This window comes from Ursus americanus, chromosome 18 (assembly GCF_024610735.1).
Source record: "Ursus americanus isolate L20-20 chromosome 18, mUrsAme1.1.p, whole genome shotgun sequence".
NCBI lineage: Eukaryota > Metazoa > Chordata > Mammalia > Carnivora > Ursidae > Ursus > Ursus americanus.
The window spans coordinates 50,866,155-50,888,097 of record NC_142144.1 but is presented as its reverse complement, the minus strand read 5'-3'; the positions used below and the strand labels follow the sequence as shown (position 1 = coordinate 50,888,097).

The 21,943-nt window shown below is 36.5% G+C and overlaps 1 protein-coding gene across 3 annotated transcripts in view; it reads left to right on the top strand.

Annotated features, from left to right (window-relative positions):
- CCDC171 (coiled-coil domain containing 171) overlaps positions 1-21,943 on the top strand; it is a 293,932-nt gene that overhangs the window by 28,300 nt on the left and 243,689 nt on the right. For 2 of the 3 annotated variants that reach the window (XM_045780223.2, XM_045780224.2), the window contains 3 exons: positions 1,375-1,565; positions 3,678-3,809; positions 13,685-13,831. In XM_045780223.2, the coding sequence (XP_045636179.1) occupies positions 1,375-1,565; positions 3,678-3,809; positions 13,685-13,831 (470 nt within the window). The remainder of the gene's footprint in view (positions 1-1,374; positions 1,566-3,677; positions 3,810-13,684; positions 13,832-21,943) is intronic. The other variant, XM_087869628.1, reaches the window with a different exon arrangement.

The following is a 21,943-nucleotide window of genomic DNA, read 5'->3' as shown; positions in this document are numbered from 1 at the left end:
ACACACACACACACACACACACACACATCGTCTTTATCCATTCTTCTGTCGATGGACATCTGGGCTCTTTCCATAGTTTGGCTATTCTGGATATTGCTGCTGTAAAGAGTGGGGTGCGTGTGTCCCTTTGAATCACTATGTTTGTATCCTTTGGATAAATACCTAGTAGTGCAATTGCTGGGTCGTAGGGTAGTTCCATTTTTAACTTTTTTTTTTTTTTTAAAGATTTTATTTATTTATTTGACAGAGATAGAGACAGCCAGCGAGAGAGGGAACACAAGCAGGGGGAGTGGGAGAGGAAGAAGCAGGCTCATAGCAGAGGAGCCTGATGTGGGGCTCGATCCCATAACTCCCATAATGCCGGGATCACTCCCTGAGCTGAAGGCAGATGCTTAACCGCTGTGCCACACAGGCGCCCCCCATTTTTAACTTTTTGAGGGACCTCCATACTGTTTTCCAGAGTGGCTGTAGCAGTTTGCATTCCCACTAACAGTGTAAGAGGGTTCCCCTTTCTCTGCATCCTCACCAACATCTGTTTTTTTCCTGACTTGTTAATTTTAGCCATTCTGACTGATGTGAGGCGGTATCTCATTGTGGTTTTAATGAACACAAATATAATTAAAAAAATACTAACTATGGCTTTTTTTTTCTATTTTGGTTTGTTTAACCAGTGTGTGTATATATGTCCTCATTTTATCTTCACAAAGCTTAACTAGGAGGCATTTTAGTCCCACTAAGGGTTAGAGAGTCAGAGAAATTTAATCAGGTGGTAGGTGATGTAGCCAGACCTGTAACGTGTTTTATTGCTTCGTTTCTAGATGCTGAAATAGAGCAGCAGCCGTAGTGAGTTGAGAGGTATTAGTTATTGTCAAGGTTATACTAGGATGAGAGGTGAGTTGAGCCTAACCTTGATGAAGTCAATAGCTAGAGTTCTAAGGGCTGGAACAGTGACTTTCAACCTCAATTTTGTGTAAGTGTGTCAAAACTTATTTTTTGCCAATAGTCAAATATCAAAATTTGTAATCTAGTAAGTCTTTTTAAAAAGTAGCCCATAGTTTTAAAAATGCACAGCATTTGATTTATTTTCTTGAATAGGAGAAATGTAGAATTGCAGTTGGTGCTAGAGGTGCACCTAAACTTGGGCATTTCATGGCAAAATCACCTTTGTCTGGAAGGGAAGAAGAGATTGGGAAATTAGAGAATAGATTGTTCTGGAATAGTGAGCTTTTCAAGTTGACTGGTGTGAAGTGGTTAAATGTTTTGTTCTAAGATCACTCTGTGAATGGCATCAACTTCAATGCCTAGGTGTTTGAACTCCTAGGGATTTAATTTGTGGTTGTAAGTATACCTATTTTTCTTTTATATTTTTAATAGCTCAGAATGCAGAACTTCAAGGAAAAGCAAATGAGATCGAGAAAGCATTCCAGACTTCCCAGCTGAAGTGGAAAGAAGAATGCAGAAGATTTGAACATGATTTGGAGGAAAGAGATAATATAATTCAAAATTGCAATCGAGAATATGATTTACTTATGAAAGAAAAAAGCAGACTAGAGAAAACTCTACAGGTAAATTATTTTTTTAAAGATTATTTATATTAGAGAGAGAGTGTGAGAGAGAGCAGAGCACGTGTGTGTGTGCAGAGGAAGAGGGTGAGAAAGAATCTCAAGTAGACGCCTTGCTGAACGTGGAGCGCAATGTGGGGCTCAATCCCAGAACTCCGAGATTATGACCTGAGCCAAAACCAAGAGTTGGACGCTCAACCGACTGAGCAACCCAGGCACCCACCAGGTAAATTATTTTTATAAAGGACTTTTTCTAGATTCATTGAGATGTGTTACATGTTATTTGAAGTCATCCTTGGAAAGGAAAATATCTGCCAGAAATCAAATCTGATTTCCTTCTATCCACCCTCCCTCTCTCCCTTTCTTCTTTCCTTTCAGGGACATTTTTGTGGGTCTCTTTTGTAATATGCTTTAGCAATATATTAACATGTATGCTGTCTTCATTTGTGAAAAAGAGTTTGAGATCTCTGATCAAACTAAAAGAAGTCACTTATGTGGAAGTGTAAGAAGATGAGAACCTCCAGTCCTTTAGTTTCAGCAGTATGAAAATTTGGAATTTTAGAAATGTGGGCACTAGATTTTGGTCTAAATATACAATAAATATAAAAAAAATTTATATATGTGATATAGACTTCATTATCTATGTAGAGTACATTCTATGTAGATATGACATGAAAAATATTTGATGACCTTTTACTGAAATTATTTGAGCTGTTTATTTTCCTATTTTTTGTTCTTTTTTTTCTTTAACTCTCTTAAGTAAAAGTGTGGTTTAAGGGTGAAGTTGCTAACCCCTTAAAGGATAGATTTTGAATTGCCTATGTTTGTCATTTTTTTGAAGCGCCAGTTTAAATTAAAAAAAAAATACACGATAGAAATGCTTTACATTTATCACTGGTGTAAATGACTTTTCAGAACTCTGGAGAAACAAATCTTTATTAAAAGTAATTTTACACAAGCATTTACTTGATGTAAAAGTTTCAGTACAAGGTTCCATGGCTTTGTCAGCAGATCTTTTGATTTCTTCCATTTCAGACACAGTTTGTCTCTTCCTTTAGTGTTATGTTCCCAGATCCTCGAACAGTGCCTGGCGTGTGCAAGGGCTCCGCCATCCGAATGGGGGGAGTTTAGGTGGCTACAGGCGCTCCAATCTCCTGGGGGGCTGTGTATCACCTTCCCCACGTAGAATGTCTAGAGCTACCGGGAAAGAAGCATAATGGCAGCAGTGTTCCTTATAGTCAGTCAGTCAGCCTGCGCCTCAAGTTTTAAGATCTTTCTGTGATCTGGCTCAGGTAATTGATAGAACTCTCCTTGTTTTTATGCCACTGGCTTTGAGCTGATCTGGGGGAATATGGGGTTGAATAGGCGTCACACTATTTAGCCTGAACAGGGGAAAAGGCTCAAGGCCCTTCGTAATGACTTTCCGTTAGTGTAAGTTATAAGGGTGATCTTTACAAGGGTGATCTTTACTATGCAGATCCCTGCTACTGTTTATATGGACACAGAAGGCTTTCCCTCCTTCTCATATCAACCACACAATCTTTCTCCTTGTGTTAATGGGAACTCAGTTTTAAATGGGGCTTCTTGGGGAACCTGCATTTTATATTCCTAAGAGTTTGAACCAAGTTAGAGCTTACAAATGTAGTACAACTAGGAAAACCCAAGAAGAAAAGCCTTTGCAAGTATTATCTGTAGAACAAGAAATTAGTCACCGTCCAAACCTTAAAAAATTTTTGACTTTTTAAATGTTTAACATTCTAGCGTTTCCTTATCCTGATTTGTTGCATGAAATTCCTTTCTTATCACGTTTGGTAAATACAGTGTACTCTGTGAGTTTTATATGTAAATTACCAGGGATAATCCAAACAGTTTGTTCATAGGTAATTAGAACTTTACATATTGTTTACTTTACATATAGATTTACATATAGATTACATATAATCTACATTCTGATGATCAAAATATAATATAGTTCTATTAATGATTTTAACAAATTATAATGAGTTTTAGCCATCTGTAGGTAAGGAGAGCCCTTTGTACACTTGAATTGGGGATGAAGGAAGAAAGATGACTTTCATTGATCTAATAGTAAAGCAAGATTTTATTCGTATAAAGGAAGCGTTGGAAAAACATCAGCAGGAGAAGAATGAGATGGAGTCTCATATCAGGGAGACAGCCCTGGAGGAGTTTAGATTACAAGCAGAACAATGGGAAGCAGAAAGAAGAGAGTTACAGTTTATAGTACAGGTATTTTAAAAATAATAATTCAGTTTCTTAAATATGTCTTTTTAATGCTTATGATATTAAAAATTACATTAGTGCAATAATTGGGTAGCTTACTCAATACAGAAATGATTCCTAATCTTTGATCTCTGGAAGGCCACGTTTCATTTGTGGTTACATGACAATATGGGCAAACGTTATAAGCAGACACTATCAGAATTAGAGTTGGGTGACTTCTGTAGCATAAATTATATGATTTTTGAGACGTGTACCTTTGGTATTTTATTTTTCCAGTTTAAAATATGAGACTGTTCACAGTCTTTAATAGCATAAAGAAATAGAATGATTGGATTTTAGATATTAAAGGATGCTTATAAATTAATATAGCATAATGATTTTTTCAACTCCTTTTTTAAGAAAAGCAAACTTAAAAATTTTTTTTATTTAAATTGAATTAATTAACATACGATGTATTATTAGTTTCAGAGGTAGAGGTAGTGATTCATCAGTCTTATGTAACACCCAGTGCTCATCACATCACGTGCTCTCCTTAAAGCCCATCACCCAGTTACCCCATCCCCCACCTCCTCCCCTCAGTTGGTTTCCTATGATTAAGAGTCCCTTATAGTTTGTCTCCCTCTCTGATTTTGTCTTGTTTTATTATTTCCTCGCTTAAGAAGAGCAGATTCTTAATCCTGTTCTATTTACTGCTTTTCCCCAACACACAGACTCCCCAAGGCTTCAAATAGTCTGGTTGGAAAATAACTCATTCTATCCAACCCCCATTGTAGATGAGCAGATGGAGATTTATGATTTACTCAGATCATAGGCTGAGTAATTAATGTGGGAAAAGACTACCCGTCACCAGAGTCTCACTTTGGTGTACTGTGGCATTTTTTTCAGGAGGTTATATGTAAATTATTTTGAAAGAGAGATAAGAGAAATTCAAACTGTTAATTCACTGACCAGCTAACTTAAAATTTAAATTTCCATAATTTCTTCTATTACTTATTTTGAGATAAGACATTTTCTCTGTACAAAACGACAAACTGAAATATAGTCTTTGTAGACATCCAAGATACACATTCTTTACAGAATGAAAAATATCCATCAAAAATAAATTTTGGAGTAGTTTTATGTTAGAAACAACTCTGCAAGACAAAGGCAGCCAAAAACACGCAGAGAATAAGAGCCACCTTATTTCTTTAAGAGTGAAAACTGTCAGTAAACTGTGGAAATACTGAATTTGTTGTTTATGTAAGTATTCAAAATACCAACAGATCTATAGCTTTCCCAGACCTTTGGTCTTGGACTTGCACGATGCTTTTCTTACCATTCATTCCATCTGTGGAATCTGGAAAGACATTACAATCATTCTTTAGACCTCTTGGTATTCTTAGAGTCTGTTAGTAATCTGCCTGCCTTCCTTCCTTCCTTCCTTCCTTCCCTCCCTCCTTCCCTCCTTCCCCCCTTCCCTCCTTCCCTTACATACTGAGTTTCTGCTATGGGTACTGAGGATACAAAATTGATTAAGATATGATTTCTGTCCTTGAAGATCTTAAAATAGAGAGACATGTAAAGAAAGAAATATATTGGAATATAATAAAAATTTGAACAAAATGCTATGGGATCATGAAAGAGAAATTGATTAACTGCCTAGGACATTGGGGAAACCACCACAGAGCAGATGACATTTGAACTGTTGTTGATAATTGTCTTAAAGGCTACCTGAAACAAATAAGTAAACATAAGTAAATGAAAATAACCTCTTCATTTCTGAACACTCAGAAATCTCCAGTGCCAATAGTCAGAAGCCCAAAACTTGTAAAACATGATTCAGAAGGCTTTATATTTAAACGTGTGCATGATGTGATTTTAGATGCAGTTTCTTGGTCAATCCTATAAGCCTTAGATGAAATGTATGTAGTTATGACAGACTTTATATTATGAAGTATTAAAAGAATAATGTATCAGTCTTTTTTTTTAAGATTTTATAATTTTTTAAAAGTATTCTCTACACCCAATATGGGGCTCAAACTCATAACCTGAGATAGAGTCTCATGCTCCCCTAACCAAGCCAGCCAGGCACCCCAGTGTCAAGCTTTAATTATTATGTACGGGAAAGAATAGGGAATACACGCCTTAGTTACTACCACCTTTTGTAAGATTTTTTAAAAAGTTTTTATGTAAATTCTAATTAGTTAACACACAGTGTAATATTAGTGTAAGATAAGTTTTATTGTATTTTGTAACTGAAATGTTCAGAACTCAGTCTCTCAATTTCTTGTCCTTTTAACATTAACAAAAGAAAACTGTTTTTCCTTTTTAAAGCAAGTTTAAGAAACTATTCATATTTTTAAAAGTCCTTTTTTTTAAAAACAGCTCGAGGGATAGATTGAAATTCTCTTCTCTATTGGCTGTTGATGGGGTTAGGTTTCCATCCTATAATTAGATGTTAGTATGGTATAGTGTTCTCTTTGTGTAACTCTCTAAGGGAATTCAGTTTTTAAAATAAGTTAAAAAAAACCCTTCTAAGTGAAACCCCATCTTTAACAGACAAAGCAGGTGTAGTATTTCTTTCATCTGGGCTTTAGAATTCAGTCCCACTATAAAAAAAAATCTTAATTTTATGCCATGTCTCTTTTCTTTCCTAGTAATTGAAACGCTAAATAGAGGTGTACTTCTCTGGAATATTAATGGGAACTCTAGTGCAGTTACCTCACTTTAAAAAAGTGTTTCTCATTTTTTTAAATGCATGTCCTCTTTTGATAAACATAAAAACTCCATGTCTTTCTTCAGCATTATTTGAAATTTCAAAACAAATCAAAGCCAAAAAACCCCCAAAACAAATCAAAGCTAATTTAATTTAAAAACAAAGTATTTATTTTGATTTTGAAAGTCTTATTTTTTATTTTTTTCTCTATATATTAACATTTTAAATTTAAAAGTGGCCGTTTGTTGTGTTTTTATTTATTTTTTCTTCATTCCTGCTCTAGCAAGGGGAATTTTGAGGATGCTTTTTTTTTTTTTTAAGATTTTATTCATTTGACACAGAGAGTGGGAGCATGAGTGGGGGGAGGGGTCGAGGGAGAAGGAGAAGGAGGTTCCCCACTGAGCAGGGAGCCCCACATGGGGTGCTTGATCGCAGGACCCTAGCATCATGACCTTAACCAACTGAGCCACCCAGGTGCCCCTTCAATGTATAATTTATCAGTAGGATTGAAAGCATTTAGAAAATGTATTTTTTTTGTATATATCTTGTTTCCCAAATTCTAGAACTCAACCAGGGAATAAAATGATCCTTTCCTCCTTCATTGACTAGATTCAGTTTAAGTGTCCAGTGATTAAGGGATGGGAGAGTCTGTAATGGCAAAATGCATGAGGAATGTAGATTGAAAATAACACCATATACTAAAGAGGAGGGAGAGTGGGGAAGCAGTGAAGAAGGTACCAGGGCAGGCTGAGGCATCAGTAGGTGGGGGATATTAGGGAGTGGAGGGCAACGTGTGAAACACTGATCCTGTAGGCACAGTTGTGATCTAGGGACAGCTTGGAGGAAGCTCCTGGGAAAGGAAGTATTTCAGTTTGCCTGAAATGGTCTAGAGCGGCAAGGAGCATTTCTTTGCAGTTTCCTAGGAAACTGCCCACTGGTGCCCTGTGTAAGTGAACAGCATGGACAGTGACTCCCACACTGGTCCTGCCTGTTGTTTCCAAACAGGAAATAGCTTTATATTCAACTTATAAAATTACTATATATTGTGCTCATTCTACAAAATGCCCTCATTTAGGGAAATTTAAAAGCCAAAGTGAAGGTCCTATGACTCCCCCTTCAATCCCACTCATTATCTAAGGAGATATAAACACTTATCACTGTATTACATAAACGGAATCATATTCCTTGGTATGTTTGGTGGCCATCTTTTGATACCTTTATATTATTCTTGTAGTGGTTGCATGGTTTTCTGCCATGTGGACGTTCCCAATATTTATTAAGGAATCCCTTATTGAAAGACATTTTATTTCCTTCAAAAATCTTTTGCTCTAATCAAGATTTGGGGTGCTTGACTGGCTCAGTCCATAGAGCATGTGACGCTTGATCTTGGGGTTGTGAGTTCAAGCCCCATGTTGGGCATAGAGCTTATTTTATCAAAAAATTTTTAAAAAGATTTTATTTATTTGAGAGAGACACAGAGAGGGTGAGAGAGAGCAAGCAGGAGCAGGTAGCAGAGGGAAGAGCAGAGGGAGAGGGAGAAGCAGATTCCCCACTGGGCAGGAAGCCTGACCAGGACTCAATCCCAGGACCCCAGGATCATAACCTGAGCCAAAGGCAGATGCGCAACCAACTGAGCCACCCAGGCACCCTGAGCTTACTTTTATGAAGAAAAAAAGAAAAAAGAGAAAAAAGGAAAAAATGATTCACTAACATTCCTGGCCATATCTTTGAGCTGTTGGACGAGTGATTGAATTGCGTAAATGCCGAAAAGTATCACTGCTTGGTGTGCAAGCTCATGGGTTTATTATGATGATCGGTATTACACAAAGTAGTACCTGCAAATACATTTCTGACTGTAGAACTGTGCTGGCTTTGGGGATTTCAGGATATAAGCATGTACTAGGATGAGGTGGTAACTAGCTAAATTGATATATTTCATAAGGCAGGAAGAAGGAGTACCTTAGCTCTGATATGTTTCTAATTATACTTTTATAATTCTTAGGACTTAAAACCATATTTTGGAGCTGAGAAATGTTGTTTATATGAGTATATATAAAAAATTATGGTTTTTGGGCTGTGTTTCTGAAATATGTGGACAGAAGGCAAGTTTATTTTCTAGTAGCACAATGTGGTTTCCTGTGACGGTAAATGTCAGTTCAGAAAGAAGCTTCTTTTTAAAATATTTTAGTTCAACACCTCCCTCTAGTGGACAAAAGAAAAAATCCTTCAATTTCCATTGTCCTTAATATGATTTTGTTACGCACACAGCCCACACAGGCCACACTTAACTTTTTCACTGTAAGGATCCCGGTAGCTTTTTGCTTTATTAGAAAATAAAATCTGTGACAAAATTGTTAAAACTTTATTTGCAAGAAGAGAAATTAATCTTGATATATAACTGCATGAACTGTTTTATGGCTCTTTTGGAATTTTCTTGTCTGTTATAATGCACTCCAGACTTGGATTGTGTTGATAAAACCATAAACTTAAAATGAATTTAAACATACAAAAAATAACAGAGGTTAATATAACCAGTATGCAGCGTAACATACAATACCATTAATATACTAATATTTACCATCGATGTCATGTGCTTGTTGTATTTTTTCAGAATTAAAAACAGACAAGCAATAAATTGTTACATTATTTAAGACTGACTATTCTGAATTACTTCATCATCCCACCATCACCCTCCTCACAAAAGATAACCATTATTCTGAAGTTGGTGTTTAATTTTCTATCTGTAAACATTGACAATGTATCATATTATTTTGGTATTTTTTGTGTTTTAAAAATATACATAGAGTATCATAAAGTATGAATCCTTGTCCAACTTGTCTTTCTCACTTGTGTTTTTGAGATTTATCCAAATTAATAAACTGGCTCTGGTTCATTCAATTTAACTGGTGTATAGTAGTTTATCCTATGCATATCTCACAATTAATTTCTATTACTGGATTGATTGAGGTTTAAATTCTTCCCAACCTACATACCTATCAAATATTTTTGTTTATGTGGGTATGTAGTTTGTGTATATGCAATTACTTGGAGGTAAAATATGTGCCAAATTGTTCTCCCACATGGTTGTACCTCTTCCCTTACAGTCTCTTGACTACTTGGTATTTTCAGATGTAGTTTCTTTTGCAGTAGGATGTGTGTGATACTGTATTTCATTCTTGCTTAAGTTTCTCTTTCTCTGACATTGAGCATGTTATATTTATTGGCCATTCATGTTTCTTCTTTTGTGAACTGCCAGCTTATAATTTTCCTCTTTTTCCTTTTGGATTTTTTGTATATTTTTATTGATTTATAGGAGCTTTTAATCTATTTGGTTTCTAATCCTTGGCTAATTATATCCCCAGGGTAAACATGGAGACAATTATATTGTATTTGATACACAGTTTTAAATATTAGTGTAGTTGAATTTACCAGTCCTTTTCTTTATTAATAGTGCTTTTTATGTCTTCAATAATCTAAAGTCATAAAGAGAATATGTATTTTTTTATACATAGCGTGAGAAGATCTAATTTTATTATTTTTTTCAAAAGGATACCAAATGCCTCTCTACCAGTTATTGTCTTTTGTCACCACTCACCGACTTATAGTGTAGTCTCTGTCATCTGTCAAGGTCCTTTCTGTCTAAGGTTTGGTTCCTGAGTGCTGTGTTCTGTTTTACTTACATGCTTGTCTATTTATGAATCAATACTGAATTATTTTATTTACTATGGCTTTAGAGTAAGTCTTGATATCTGGTAGGGCAAGTTCCCCTCCTGATTCTTAATATTTTTTGTGGGGGAGGAGAGTTATTCTTAGCCATTTATTTATTTATTTATTTATTTATTTTAAAGATTTTATTTATTTATTTGACAGAGATAGAGACAGCCAGCGAGAGAGGGAACACAAGCAGGGGGAGTGGGAGAGGAAGAAGCAGGCTCACAGTGGAGGAGCCTGATGTGGGGCTCGATCCCATAACGCCGGGATCACGCCCTGAGCCGAAGCAGACGCTTAACCGCTGTGCCACCCAGGCGCCCCTATTCTTAGTCTTTTAATCTCCCTTACGAGTTTGAGGTTTAGTTTGTAATATTTCACCAAGAAAGCTTGGTGAAATTTTGATTGGAATTGGATTGGATTTTAAGGTCAGTTTGGCATAAAGTTGACATCATTGATTTCTTCTGTTTTTCCATCCTTTTATATTTTTGTTCTATTTCCTGGGAGATTTCTTCAATTTTATGTTGTAACTTTTCTGCTGAATTTTCATTTCTTCTTTTGGGTTATTAATTTTTAAGAGCTCTTGTTTGTTCTTTGACTATGCTTTTTTTTTTTATAGTGACTCTTGTCACATAGTTGCAATTTTTTTTTCTTGAGATGAGAACTTATAAGATTTATTCCCTTAACAAGTTTCAAGTATACAATACAGTACCGTTAACTAAAGTCACCATGCTGTACTTAATTAACATCCTCGGGACTTACTATCTTATAACTTTTGACTATCTTCACTTATTTCTCCCATTCCCCACCCTCCACCTCTGGCAGACACCAATCTGATCTGTTTCTGTGAGTTTGGTTTCTTTTGATTCCACATATAAGTGAGATTATACAGTATTTGCCTTTCCCGGTCTGATTTATTTCACTTAGCATAATGCCTTCAGGGTGCAGCAATGTTGTTGCAAATGGCAGGATTTCCTTCTTTTTAATGGCTGAATAATATTCCATTATGTATATGTGTGTGTATGTGTGTGTGTATCACATTTTGTTTATCCATTCATCCATTGGTGGACACTTAGGTTGTTGTCATGTCTTGGCTATTGTATTGAGAATATTGATTTTCAAGGCTATCAGGAGCTGGTGGAGAGGGGCATGGATTTAGGGCAAATTAAAATGCCACAAAGCTCACCATTCTTACAGAGATTCAGCTGATTTTCTTAGAATAAGTGCTTATTGACAAGATTATTGCAAGCCTTTGGTTAATTTCCAGTTATGAAAAATTTGATTTTGAAATTTTTTGACAGTGTTCTTGCTGCTTTTATGGAGGAAAGAATTTTTGGCGGTCTTTACTTTGCCATTCTGAAATCGCTTCTGTTCTCTTAATATATTTTGAAGGTGTATTCTCTCTCTCTCTTTTTTTAAAGATTTTATTTATTTTTATTTCTTTGATAGAGAAAGACAGAGAGAGCTCCCATGAGAGGGGTGAAGGGCAGAGGGAGAAGCAGACTCCCCACAGAGCGGGGAGCCCGATGTGGGACTTGATCCCAGGACCCTGGGACCATGACCTGAGCTGAAGGTAGACACTTAGCCCAGGCACCCCAGGAGGGCATATAACTTAACAGTGAATTTGAATTGACGCCGGCACTATTGAGTGCTTGAAGGAGGGGGACATATCATACAGAATAAAAATAGTATCTTATATAGTGCTTAATGCTCTTAAGAGTACTTTCGTATATGAAGGTACTGTTACGGTGAACTTAAATGACGTGGCTATTCATAAAACCGTTTATTCTTGAATCCACATTGCCTTTAGAGAACTGCGAGTGCTGTCTGCTGATTGCAGGCTTGCTGGCACACTTTTGCTCTGGTGCCTAGCTTTGCCCTTATCTGTGCTAGTTTAAGGATTGAAAACGTGTGAGTAGGTGAACTTCTGTATATTAAGACGCTTCCGTTACTTGAAGACAATCATTCTTAAGAATTCGTGTGTAGTCAGCTACAGAGTGGTAATCTCATGGGTGAGGGGGTGTGGAGAGAACGAATTACATGAAGTTTTGTTCTTTATCCTTTGACTGTGGACAGTTCTGCCGGGTGCTTCCCAAGTTAGAGTCTTTTCTAGAGAATTGTATTTGGTGCTTGTGACATTCTCAGTCATACTCTCATACGCCTTTTGAGCGGCTGGCAATACTTGGAACCATTTTGGATCCCTGTGCTTGTGTGTGTCCGTGAATAAGAGTGTGCTGGTGAAGGAAGGTGGGAAAGGAGCCTGCGTGAGAGACCTGAGTGGTCTGAATGTAGACACTTTCCTGTGGAAGATACTTGGATATGTGTGTTAACTTCACGTTAGAACTTTCTATAACATTCAACTCTGATTTCTGAGTTTAGTTGGAAAAGGAGATTGAGAGATTTTAGCAGAAGACTACTTGGTGTTATTTTTCTTTCAATAATACAGCAAAGACTTGAAAACTTGAAAACTGAAGGAAATGAAACACAGCCATCTAGTGGATACAACTTTAAGAGCTATCACCATCAAGTACCAAGAGCTCACGTAAAATCTCTCACAGGCCATTATTAGGCATTCAAGCTAATCCCTTCTCACACAAAGGAGCAGTGTACATTTGTATTACAAAATATTTTAAAATTTTAATGAGGGGGAAAACATTATATATGGAAGTTAGACTACAGCATTATGTAAATACCCTTAGAGGTCAGTTGAACTAGCATAACATAGTAAGCTGTATACATTTTCAACCGTAACGTGTATTAATCAGAGCTTTAAAATTATAAAACTCCCATAATTCTTTTTATTTTATTTTATTTTTAAGTAATCTCTACACCCAACCTGGGGCTTAAACTCATGACCCTGAGATCAAGAGTTTCATGCTGTACCGACCAAGCCAGTCAGGAGCCCCAAAATTGTAAAACTCCAATAGTGCTTTTTGAACACGTGTATATTCTGAAAATTGCTGGAATATCTAGGCCTCTCTTGCCTATGAGGGCAGGTGTCTGTAAGATCCTTGAATGACATGGGTTTGAACTGAATGGGTCCACTTACATGTGGATTTTTTTCGATAAATATGTAGGAAAATTTTGGGGGAGATTTTGGGCAATCTGAAAAAACTTGGAGATGAATCGTGTAACCTAGAAATACTGAAAAAAATTAAGAAAAAGTTAGGTATTGTAAGAATACAGTACATAATACATATAAAAATACAGGTTAATTGATTGTATTATCTGTAAGGCTTCCGGTCAACAGTAGGTTATTGGTAGCTAAGATTTTGGGGAGTCAAAAGTTACATACAGATTTTTCGACTGCTCATGGGTGGGCGTCCCTAACCCTCACATTGTTCAAGAGTTAATTGTATAAATTAAGCTATTATTATGGTTGAAGCACAGGCTTAGTTACTCACTGTCTTCTATGAGATACATTTTTGTCATTGTTGGCTTATAAACTTTATTGATGCAAAAATGAATTATTTTCCAGGAGCAAGATAACGCTGTACAAAATATGCACAAGAAGGTAGAAAAATTAGAAACTGAACATATGGACTGCTCTGATCTTCTGCGGCGACAAACAAGTGAACTCGAATTTAGCACTCAACGAGAAGAACGTCTGAGAAAAGAATTCGAGGTATATTGTCTTATTCTCTTAAAACATCTACATGTTGTCCAGTCAGTAATCTAAGGTCAGAGAAAGTTTTACTCTGCCATAAAATATAAAACTGATTTTTTCAGCCTTTATTTATATTGAATATCTGGTTTCTTTGAAAACTTCGTATTTGAGTAAATTATATCTTGCCCCTAGTTTTTAAAGTCTATCCATCTTTAACAGTTAATTCTCATGGAATGTTTGGAAAGTTTGAGGGTAATTGTTTACATGATAAGGTTGAGGAAGCAACACAGGAAAGGATTTTGTACACATAATATTAAATTCTATATTTAATTTTAAATAATATTATTTAAATTATAATATTATCATAATATTATATAATATTAAATATAATTAAATTTTGTAGTTTGGATCATGTACTAGCTGCACGGTTTTGTGGAATACATTTCAGGTGAGGCTTTAGATGGGAAAGAAGCATCAAGTTATAAATGAAAGTTACGATTTTCATGAGAGAATGATACTGATGATCACTTTAACTTTGAGAGAAATCTATTGAATTCTTCTTTTTAAACTTTCCTTTTGTTTGTGGGAAATTAAGTATTTCAATAGGTAAAGAAGTTTTGTTTTAAACATAATTTATGGGGGCACCTGGGTGGCTCAGTTAAGTGTCTGCCTTAGGCTCAGGTCATGGTCCTAAGGTCCTGGGATCGAGCCCTGCATCGGGCTCCGTGCTCCGTGGAGAGTCTGCTTCTCCCTCTGCCTGCCACTCCGCCTGCTTGTGCTCTCTCTCTCCCATGCTCTCTCTCTGGCAAATAAATAGATAAAAATCTTTAAAAAAACACTAATTTATAATTGCTATTAGGTAAATAAACATTTATAAAGAGAATTCAGTGATAAAATCCTAGAGGTACTCCAGTTAAACTCACTGCTGTCATTTAACATTATTCTGGAAATTTTAGCCAGAGAAGTATGTGATGGCAGAGCAGCAGTAAATAAAGTTGTGGGAAAGAAGGAGGCATAACTCTTATCATTTTCAGATGATACACTTATAACTTGAATAGTCAAGAAACTCAACTTTAAAATTATTGACACTAGTAAGAATATTCAGTAAGGAGGCCAGGAAGAAAAGAATATGTAACAATTTTATTTACATTCTTACATTCCAGCAATAATCAGAATAAAACAGTAAAAAATTTTCTTCACCCAGTAACAAGAATAGGAATATAATTAACTACAAACACATTAAAAAGTACAAAATTGAACTGAGAGTCTTCAAAGAAAATGGTGAGACATTTTGGGAACACTCAACACTAAAAAGATATGAATCCTTCCTAGATTATATTATGGGTTAAAACAGTTCTAATAAAAAACTCAGTAGAATTATTTTGGGAATAAAGATTCAGAAATTCATGTGAAAGATTAAAGAGCTACTACACAAGAGCCTCTCAAACATTTTTAAAAAGATTTTATTTATTTGAGGGAGAGAGAGAGAGAGAGTCCAAGCAGGGGGAGGTGCAGAGGGGGAAGGAGAGTATCTCAAGCAGATTCTGCGCTGAGTGTGGATCTGACATGGGGCTCCATCCCACGACCCTGAGATCATGACCAGAGCCGAAACCAAGAGTTCAACACTTAACCGACTGAGCCACCCAGGCACCCCTAAAATATTTTGGTAAGAGTAATGAGCGGAGACTTACTATATCAGAAGTTAATACCGATTATAAAGCTTTAGTAATGTATCAGTTGTGGTTTTTTGATCGTACGCAACAGAAACCAACTTTGGTGAATTTCAATGGGGAATCCATTGGAAGAATATGGGAATCCCATTTGCAGAGTTAGGATGGAAGCTGGGGAATCAGGCTCAGAAATGAATCTCAGAGCATCTCCAGAGGCCTTGGGAACAGAAATGATGGATGAAGTTAGCATGAATTGGTATCAATAATTTTCATTTTGTTTACCAATAACAATTGGTATCATTCCTTTTGTAACTTTATTTAGGATTCAAATCCCAAAGAGAAAATATTTCATTGAAAGAGGTAGTTTGCTCCAAATAAATCTCTCTCAGTTCTAGTAATATTAAAGCCCCCCCCAAAGGAAATTTTTATAAAGAAAATTCGGTTTCTGGTACCAAAAGAAGGGAAGAGAGAGTGTTGAGTGGCTAGAAAGTACAGTAACTCTAAGACCAGATTTTCAATGGTACAGAATTGAAAGGCCGGTAGTAGACTTGTAGAATATATATAAAATCTAGTATATTAAGATACCATTTTAAATCAGTGAGGATAGGAAAGGTTATTCAATCATGTTGAAACATGGTTAACTATTTGGGACAAAATAAAATTAGATTCCCATCTTACATCATATTGTAAATACGTTCCAGTTGGATTAAAAAGAGTAAAAATATTAAAAACTGATAAAGAAGAAAAAAATTTAAGTGTTTTTTGCTGAGTGCAGAGTATGACTTATTAATCATAAAAGCAGAGGAACAAAATCAATAGATCTATAGCCTTGACTAGGAAAAATTAAAGTCATATATAAGTAAATTCTTCACTTAAAAAACAAACATGGGAAAAATATTTATAGCAAAAGGTAAATCTATTTCTAGCTCTATATCTCTCTATCTAAATTCCCCCCACTATTTGGTAAGGAAAAGGAGAAAACTTTTATGAAAAAAATCTACCAAGGACATCGAAGAAGATGTGAAAGATGTTCAGATGGACAACAAACAAACAAAAATGCTTAACCTCACTATGACGTAAGAAAGGCTATAACACTCGTTCGTGGTACTAAGACTGAAGAAAAAGATAACACCCAGTGTCGGTGAGGTGATGTTAAAAGTTCTTGGGTTTTGGCAGTGAGAGTGCAAATGGATAAAGCCTTCAGGGAGCTCCACTGGGCAAATTTATGTGGTCTTCCTCAGAAAATTATCACACCCTTCGAGGCCTCTGGCTCATGGCTCAGTTGTCACCTGGGACTTCAGTGTCCTCTGTTGGATCCTCTCTTTCCTAGCTGATCTTGCATTTCTGAGTGTGATTTTTATGAATAAAGTATTGGAGTAGATATAATTTGGCCGAATATAGAATTTTAGGGTTAAAGTCATTTTCTCTTAGAATGTGGAAGGCCTTACCTCCCTGGTTCCCAGTCTCTTCTGTTGCTGTTGAGAGGCCTGATGTTATTCTGGTTTGTGTTTCTTTATTGGTGATCCTTTCCTCCCTCAGTCTTGTCATCTCTGTAAGTTTTCTTGGTCCTCTGTTTTTTTTTTAATGGAAAGCTTTAAACAAACATATTTAGAAAAATGAACAGAATAGTGTAATGAATCTAATGTACCCATTACCAGCTTCAACAATGATCTATATATAGCCAATATTTTGTCATTTATACCCCCACTCACTCCCCCCTCCCATATTATAGTGAAATGCATCCCAGTCATATATTAACTATAAAAATTTCATTACAATTGCTTAAAAATGAGGGGTCTTTATTTAGAGTCATATTATCAATATTAAAACTAAATAAACAGTAATTACTTAATACAATTAAATATCCAGGCTTTATTCAAATTTTCAAATTGCTCCACAAATGGTATAAATGTGTGTAAGAATGCAGTTTGATTCAGAATTCCAGTTACACATTAAAATTGGTTGATATGTTTCTCTCTCTCTCTTTTAAGCATTTTATTTATTTGAGAGCAAGAGTGCATGTGCGTGCATGAGCGGGGAGAGGGACAGAGAAAGAGGGAGAGAGAGAAGGAGAGAGAATCTCAAACGGACTCCACACTGAGTTCAGAGCCCTATGCGGGACTTGATCTCACGACCCTGAGATCACGACTCTAAGATCATGACCAGAGCTGAAACCGAGAGTCTGTTGCTCAACCAACTGAGCCACCGAGGCACTTGGGTTGATATATCTCTTAATTCTCTTTTAATCTACAGATTCTCCATCTGTAGCTTTCTTTTTTCCTTATATTTGTGAGAACACCAAGTTATTTGTATATAGAGTTCCCACTGACTCTGCAATCACAGAACATCAAATATAAACAGTGTTTCTTAGTATAGATCTTTTTTATTCATGGTGACCGTTTTAGTTAGGAAACTCATGTCCTTCATTTTGAGGAATTCTTTTGTATTATTTTTTCATAATTTTTCCCTCAGGGCTTTTGCTATTCTCTCTTTCTCAGGATTTTCTTATTCAAGTGTCACATCGACTGGATTGATGGTTTACTTCTTTTACCTTTCTGTTTTCTTTCTCTTTGTCTTTTTGTTGTGGCTTCTTGGGAGATTTACTTGACTTTGCTTTCTAATCTTCTTATTGGATATTTTCCTTTTTATTTTTAATTTCTGAGGGCTCTTGTTCTCTTGTACCATTTTTTATAGCATCCTGTTCCTATGACTACTGTATTCATTTGTTTATTCAGTAAGTATTTATAGAGAGTATTAGGTGCACGTTTGGGTGCTTGAGGCATAGCAGTGAACAAAACAAAGTCTCTTCCTCTTGAAGGTGACACTCTAGTCAGGGAGAATCACACATTAAATGAAACAAAACATGATGAGCCCTATGGAGAGCAATAAAGCAGACTAGGGTTGGGTGCCTGGGTGGCTTAGTCGGTCGAGCGCTTGACTCTGTTTTGGCTCAGGTCATGATCTCAGGGTTGTGAGATCGAGCCCTGTGTTGGGCTCTGCACTCAGCCATGTCTGCTTGAGAATCTCTCCCTCTCCCTTTGCCCCTCCCCCCAACTTTCACTCTCTCTCAAATAAATAAATCTTAAAAAAAATAAAGTAGACTAGGGGAGGTAATGAGTGACGAGACAGGATTGTTACCTTTTTATGTTAGTGGTCACAGAAGGCTCACTTGATAAGATGGCATTTGAATGGAGACCTGACGAAAGAAAGGGGCAGCCATGTGGGTATCTGGAGGAAGAGTGTTCTAGGTGGAAGGCCGTGAGATGTGAGTGTGCTTGGAATGTTTGAGGAATAGCAGGTAGGGCATTATGACTGAAAGGGAAAGGCTAGTAGGATGTACAGAGCGGTAGGCAGATTTTACAGTCTCGATGGTCTTCTGTAATTCATTGTAAGAACTTTGGCTTTTTGTCTGAGTGAGATGAAAACCATTGGAAGGTTTTGAGTGGAGGTCTGACATGATTCCTCTTTTTTGTTTTAAAAGCATCATTCTTTATACTCTTTGGAGAATAGATTGTAAGAGGCCATTTAGGAGACATGAAAGTTACCTCGATGAGATATAGTGTAGGGGAGGTGTTTGGATTTGTATGTATTGTGGATGGTAGAACCAATAGAATCTGCAGATCAGTTGGATCTGGCTTGTGAGGAAAAAGGAGGGAGTAAAGGTAATGCCAAAGATTTTGGCATGAGCAAACAGGTGAATGCCATTTACTCAACTGGCAAAGAATGCAAGTGGCATCGATTTGGGAGAGGTCAAGAGTTTGCTCTAGGTATGTTAAATTGGCATGCCTGGTAGACAGCCGAGTGGAAATGGGGAGTAGACAGTTGAATATGAGGATGGGGTTTAGGGAAGCCTTACTGTAGCATGATAAGGAATCATGGCAAATATATGATTGCGGAACTTTGACTGTTATAATCTGTAGGTCTTCTCTCTGCATTTCTGTAGATTCTGCAGAGTGCTCTGCTGGTTTTGTCTTTGGTGGTTGTAATATGGAAGAAGGACGTGGAGGAAGAATCTGCATATCATACTGTTCAGTACACAGACTTTCCCCTGGTTTCAGTATTGTGTATCCCTTGCCTCCACACCCTCTCTGTGTATCCCTATGTGCAGCCTCTGGCTCAGATTCACATCCTCCAGACAAGAAACCTCCAGTTTGCGTAGTGGTTAAGAAGGGGTAGTTGTTGGGCTGCTTGGGGTGGAGGTGGGTGTCTGGAGGTTAAATTTCTCATACTGATGGCATTAAAATATCTTTGTTGAGATATAATTTACATGCTATAAATTTACCCACTTTTAGTGTACAATTCAGTGATTTTTAGTGTACTCATAGAGTTGTGCAGCCAGCACCACAATCAATTTTAGAATATTTTTTTCACCTCAAGAATAAACCCCATACCCATTAAGTATGACTTTCCTGTTCCCCCATTTCTCTCAGCTCTAAGCAACTGCTCATCTGCTTTCTGCCTCTATAGATTTGCCTCTCCTGGACATTTGCTATTAGTGTAACCATGCAACGTGTGGTCTTTTGTGATGGCTTTTTCCACTTAGCATGTTTCCAGGATTCATCCATATTGTATCAGGTATCAGGACTTCATTCCTTTTTATTGCTGAGTAATATTCCACTGTATTATATGCCACATTTTGTGTATCCATTTCTCAGTTGATAGGCATTTGTGTTGTTTTCACTTTTTAGCTATTATGAATAATGCCTCTATGAACAGGTTTTCCCATAACATTTTTCAGTTCTCTTGGGTATATACCTAGGAGTGGAATTGCTGGGTCATGTGGTAATTCTGTGTCTAACTTTTTTGAGGAACTCCTGGACTATTTTGTGCAATGGTGGCAGTGTTTTACATTCCACCAGCAGTGTATGAGGGCTCCAGTTTCTCCAGATCCTCACCAGTACTTGTTATGATCAGTTTTTTCGATGATAGCCACCCTAGTTGGTGTATAATGGTATGTCATTTTGGTCTTGGTTTGCACTTCTCTAATGACTAATGATATTGAATACCATCCCATATGCTTATTGGCCATTTGTATGTTATTGGAGAAGTATCTATTAAGATTCACTGTCCATTTTAATGGGTTATTTGTACCATACGAATGTAAGATATTAATAATAGGGGAAACTTGGTCTGGGGTATATAGGAACTCTCAATAATAATGCCAAGTGTGAACTTGGCAAAGATAAAATGACTCACACTCTTAACATACATGGCCTAATTTTATGTAAAGTTAGAGAAAAAATAAAAAATTAGATTATAGTCTATATAATATTTTTAGCTTATTTATCACTTTGTGATGAACATTTTTTCAGGCCAGTAAATTCAGAAATGTATCATGATTTAAAAATATTATGTGGTGGGGTGCCTGGACTCTTGATTTCAGCTCAGGTCATGATCTCAGTGTCTTCAGATCGAGCCCTGCGTCCGGCTCTGCTCTGGACATGGAGCCTGCTTGAGATTCTCTCTCTTCCTCTCCCTCTGCCCCTTCTCTCTGCTTGTGCACACACGCGAGCACAAGTACTTTGTCTCTTTAAAAAAAAAAAATGTGGCATGTGGATGGCCCATTAAAAGATTAGAATAGTTAAAGTCTGAGTATACTTAGAATTAAAAAAGTCATTTAGAAGTCACTTTTAGGATGCTATAAAACCCTATGATCATCACTAAAAACCTTTTAATTGCCTCACAGGTATGAAGAAGTACTAGGTAACAGTGATTTCTTTTTTGTTGATAAAATTCTAATTAAGCCAGTTTTGACTAAATTGGGGAAATAGCTAATGTCTAAACTTTAGGATTTATTTTTGGATAACTCAGTATTGATTTTTTTCCTTGTAAAATATTTACTTGCCCCAGTTTCTTTTTTTTATTGGTTGATGTTATAAACTTAAAATTGTTTTAGACTAATTTTACTTTGTGGTTTTTCTTAGCTACTCTGTAATTACTATTGGTAATATCAGGTCTCTGCTTTTGGAGAATTTGAAGCTTTGAAGGGTCATCCAGATAGTCTCAATATTTATTCTGTTTATAAGAATTTTATAAGTGGACTAGTATAGTCCTCCAACTCATCTATAATTCTTCATGTTTAGACATCTTTCAAAATTTTGCTTTATGGGATGCCTGAGTGGCTCAGTTGGTTAAGCATCTGCTTTCAGCTCAGGTCATGATCCCAGGGTCCTGGGATCGAGTCCTGCATCGGGCTTCTTGCTCAGTGGGGAGCCTGTTTCTTCCTATGCCTGCTGCTCCCCCTGCTTGTGCTCACTTTCTCTCTGACAAATAAATGTAGTCTTAAAAAATTTTTTGCCTTATATTTAAGTGAACGTATCTTGTCTTGGCTCTTGGCCAGATGATGACATAATGAAGGAGAAGACATTAACTACTAGTAATTCTAGGGACTTAAGTAACTGTCAGTGGTATGTTTTTAAAAAAAGGATTACTATAAGATACATGAAATATAAGGATTATT